The following is a 3,237-nucleotide window of genomic DNA, read 5'->3' as shown; positions in this document are numbered from 1 at the left end:
GCAGCTGGCTATTTTGCACACCTTGTAAAACCCATTCAGGATTTTTCTGAAAAGTTCCTCCTTGGCATTTCCATCGGAAGAGACTCTTATGTGAGCCACAAGCTTTAAAGTCCTTTATTAAATGCCAGTCTTAGCTGTGTTCACTGGAAAGGCGGTTTTTACATTTTTTTCCAAAGAGAAGAATGTCCATCAGTTATATTTTATTCTCAAAGGCATCTGTGATCCAAAAAATGTTAGCCTGCTCCACCTAGGTCTTTTGTTCTCACTGACACTTTATCTGGGGTCACTCTGGGAGGCAGAAGGCAAAGCTCAGAAGAGGACCAGGAAGTGGGGACAATGTTAGGTCCTGATGGGTGCAGAGTGTGGAGAGAATATGGGGTGCCCTAGGCCAGCCCCGCTGAGAAGTGAGGCACCATGTGAGCATGTGTGCATGGGCCAGAAGTGAGCTGAGTCAGACGACAGGCAGCAGAGTCCCCCAAACCTCTCCTTTGTTCCCTGGGGAAGGCTACAGCCATATACCCCACTGTAATTGATTGAACGATGCAATACATGAAATTCAGACTAATTAGATGTCATTACTCACTTTTTCAAAGGCTTCTTTACCTTATAAAAAGATCCATGAGGAGTTTCTCTTTAGCTGGGAATTTCTAGTGCTTTTAAAATATTTTCCCTTACAGGTGACTTAATCTTTTGTCTAGATGACCAATTTTTTTTTTTTCTATGAAGCCCAAGAACTATTTTTGGTGTTGATTGTTTTGCATTGGTTCCCTCCTCGCTGACATGGTGTGTCACTTCAATCTATCACTTCAATACTTGTTTTATTACAGGAAAACTTCTTATACCACATTTGAAGGCCACTTGATCCGCATGTCCACCTATTGTCTTACTGTTTTTTCCTTAAGCCTTTGTGTGTCTACCTGATCTTGTTTTACAGAGACAACCATATTACTAGTTCTGTGGGTTTGTGGAGATATGTTTGGTCATGACGCTATCTGCTCAGAATTTTTCCGGTGTGTGCTTATCATCTGTAATGGTTTTCTCTCCCTTTTTGGGGCCTGCTGGGTTCCTGGAGGGATCTCAAAGGGCTCAGCTAGCCTAGCAACAGTGAATGGATCTTATTACTGTGTTCGATACCTTAATTTGTACATCTATCCATGGCTTCGACATTGAGACACTATGGGCTTTCCATCAGGAGATGTGCATTGACAGAGACCTTGGTCATCAGTACAGAGGTTGGCTTGGGGGTATGGGCATTTGTAAGAACTGTTCTTAGCTCTTGGCATTCAGGGGGCAAAGTTAGGGTGAACAGAGACATACTCAAGAATACGTGCATCTGTTAAGCAGCACAGCCTTAAACTGTAGGGAGATGACCACAGCAGTCAAGTTCAGCTTGGAGAGCTTCCGAGACGAGATGGAGGGAGAGGGCATGGGGCAGCAGCTGCAGGGCTCAGAGGCCGCAGGTCAGGGCGACCTGATTAGCAGTGACGCTGCCCACACTAACCTGGTACCCATGTGCTGTGAGGGTGGCAAGAACTGTCTGCACACTCACACCAGCTGCCATGCGAACTCCCAACCACAATCCCCCTTTTCCACAAAGCATTCGGGGCAAGATGCCTGTGGATGGCACACACGCTCAGATGCACACCTAACACACCTCTGGAGAAAGATGCAGCTGTGTGCATTCCACACATGCAATCGTGCACAGCCATTCGAAAGGACAGGGCCATAGGGGACCTGGAAGCATCTAAGGTAATTGAGAAGGTATCTCATTCGTTAGGTCCACAGCATTTCTGCCTGAGGATTCACCTGGACTGACCTACCATCTGCGGTGGAACACTGCTGCAGCCATGACTTCCCGAAGATCTGGTCCACTCTCTCCCCGTGGCGTACCACCAGCACGCTCTTCCTCGCGATCGTGGCCTGGGAGGGTGGAAGCAGTCACAGGCCATTTAACATCCATGTCATCAGACCTCGCAGACTGCACCTCTCCCAGTAATCAACTAAGCCACGCAATATATGAAATTCAAACTAATTAGATGTCATTATTCACTTTTTCAAGGCCAGCCGCTGGCCTGGAGAGGGCATCTCCTCCTTCGCTGGTCAATAGCTACAGCCCATTCTGCCCGTGTCATTACCATGACAGAGGTCTAGGAACTGGAGGTGGGAACCTCTTTAATTCCTTCTGACTTCTTATTTTCTAGGTGTTATAACATCCCGAAATGAAAAGAGACAGGATTGGCCTACACCATAACACATCCACTTTCCTTCTTTTCTGTCTCTTCCGAGTCCTTATCCCTCCACAGTGACATCTTAGGACATTACATGTATCTATATCTGTATCTGTATCTGTATTTATACCTGTATCTACATTATAATATATATTATTATAATATATAGATATTATCTGTCTGCCTGTCTGTCTACCTCTCTCTCAAGTCTCCTCTTTTGCTAGCACTCTTCCTCTTCCAGGGAGCCCTCCAGCACTGCCCCATGTTGGCACATCAAGGGGTGGCTCTTTCCTGGCATGCAGGTGCGTGTTCCGCTTCTGAGCACCGAGAAGCCCCCCATCCATCCCCCTTGCTGCTTGCCCACAGCTGGCCATCCTTTGGCTGAGTACTGGGGGAAAATTAGTGTTTTATTTAACTTTATTTATTTCATCTTGGTGTGAGAGTGGCCCTGGTGGAGGCCAGTAGCTTCTGGCCGTGAGAAAGTAGCTCTTTAGAGCATTCCTCCCATGCTTCAGGCAGACCCCAAAATGACCCGGTAGGCTTGCAGTTGCAGGGCGCTGTCCATCCCTGTTCTTGGGGAGGCCTGTGCTTTGGCAAAGTGACCTGAGGGCCACACTTCAGGCAGTGATGTGGGCTATCCTTTAAGAGGAGGCTCCTATGTGTGGAGTGGCTGGGGGCCTGTCCTCGGGGGAGCTGGGGCTGGCCCTTCTTGTCCCCATACTGTGGACAGCTGTGGGATGGAGGGGATGGCCTTGACAGAAACCCACTGAGAGTGAGATAGAAAGTGAGAGCCGAGGATGGCCCCTGTAAGCTCAGTGCAGTGTTCTGAGGCCAGGCCACCCAGAGGCCACCGGGAAGGACAGTGGTGGGGAGCATGAGCCCTGCTCAGGGAGCCCAGAAACAGCTGGAACCCTTGAGGGAGATGCTGAGCTTGGCTGCTACCCTGGAGGGCACCACTAGGCAAGCTGATGTCCACACTGCACTTACTTCTCTAGCCCCAGGGAGCACC

At 48.7% G+C, this 3,237-nt stretch overlaps 1 protein-coding gene across 1 annotated transcript in view; it reads right to left on the bottom strand.

Annotated features, from left to right (window-relative positions):
• The window catches only part of UBASH3A (ubiquitin associated and SH3 domain containing A), a 44,531-nt gene that overhangs the window by 15,161 nt on the left and 26,133 nt on the right, over nt 1-3,237 (bottom strand). Inside the window, exon 8 of the mRNA XM_008576909.1 lies at nt 1,821-1,920. Coding sequence (XP_008575131.1) covers nt 1,821-1,920 — 100 coding nt within the window. The remainder of the gene's footprint in view (nt 1-1,820; nt 1,921-3,237) is intronic.

Source organism: Galeopterus variegatus, unplaced genomic scaffold, assembly GCF_000696425.1.
Source record: "Galeopterus variegatus unplaced genomic scaffold, G_variegatus-3.0.2 Scaffold1427, whole genome shotgun sequence".
Taxonomy (NCBI): Eukaryota; Metazoa; Chordata; class Mammalia; order Dermoptera; family Cynocephalidae; genus Galeopterus; species Galeopterus variegatus.
The sequence above is the reverse complement of the archived record's forward strand: the minus strand, read 5'-3'. Positions and strand labels throughout refer to the sequence as shown.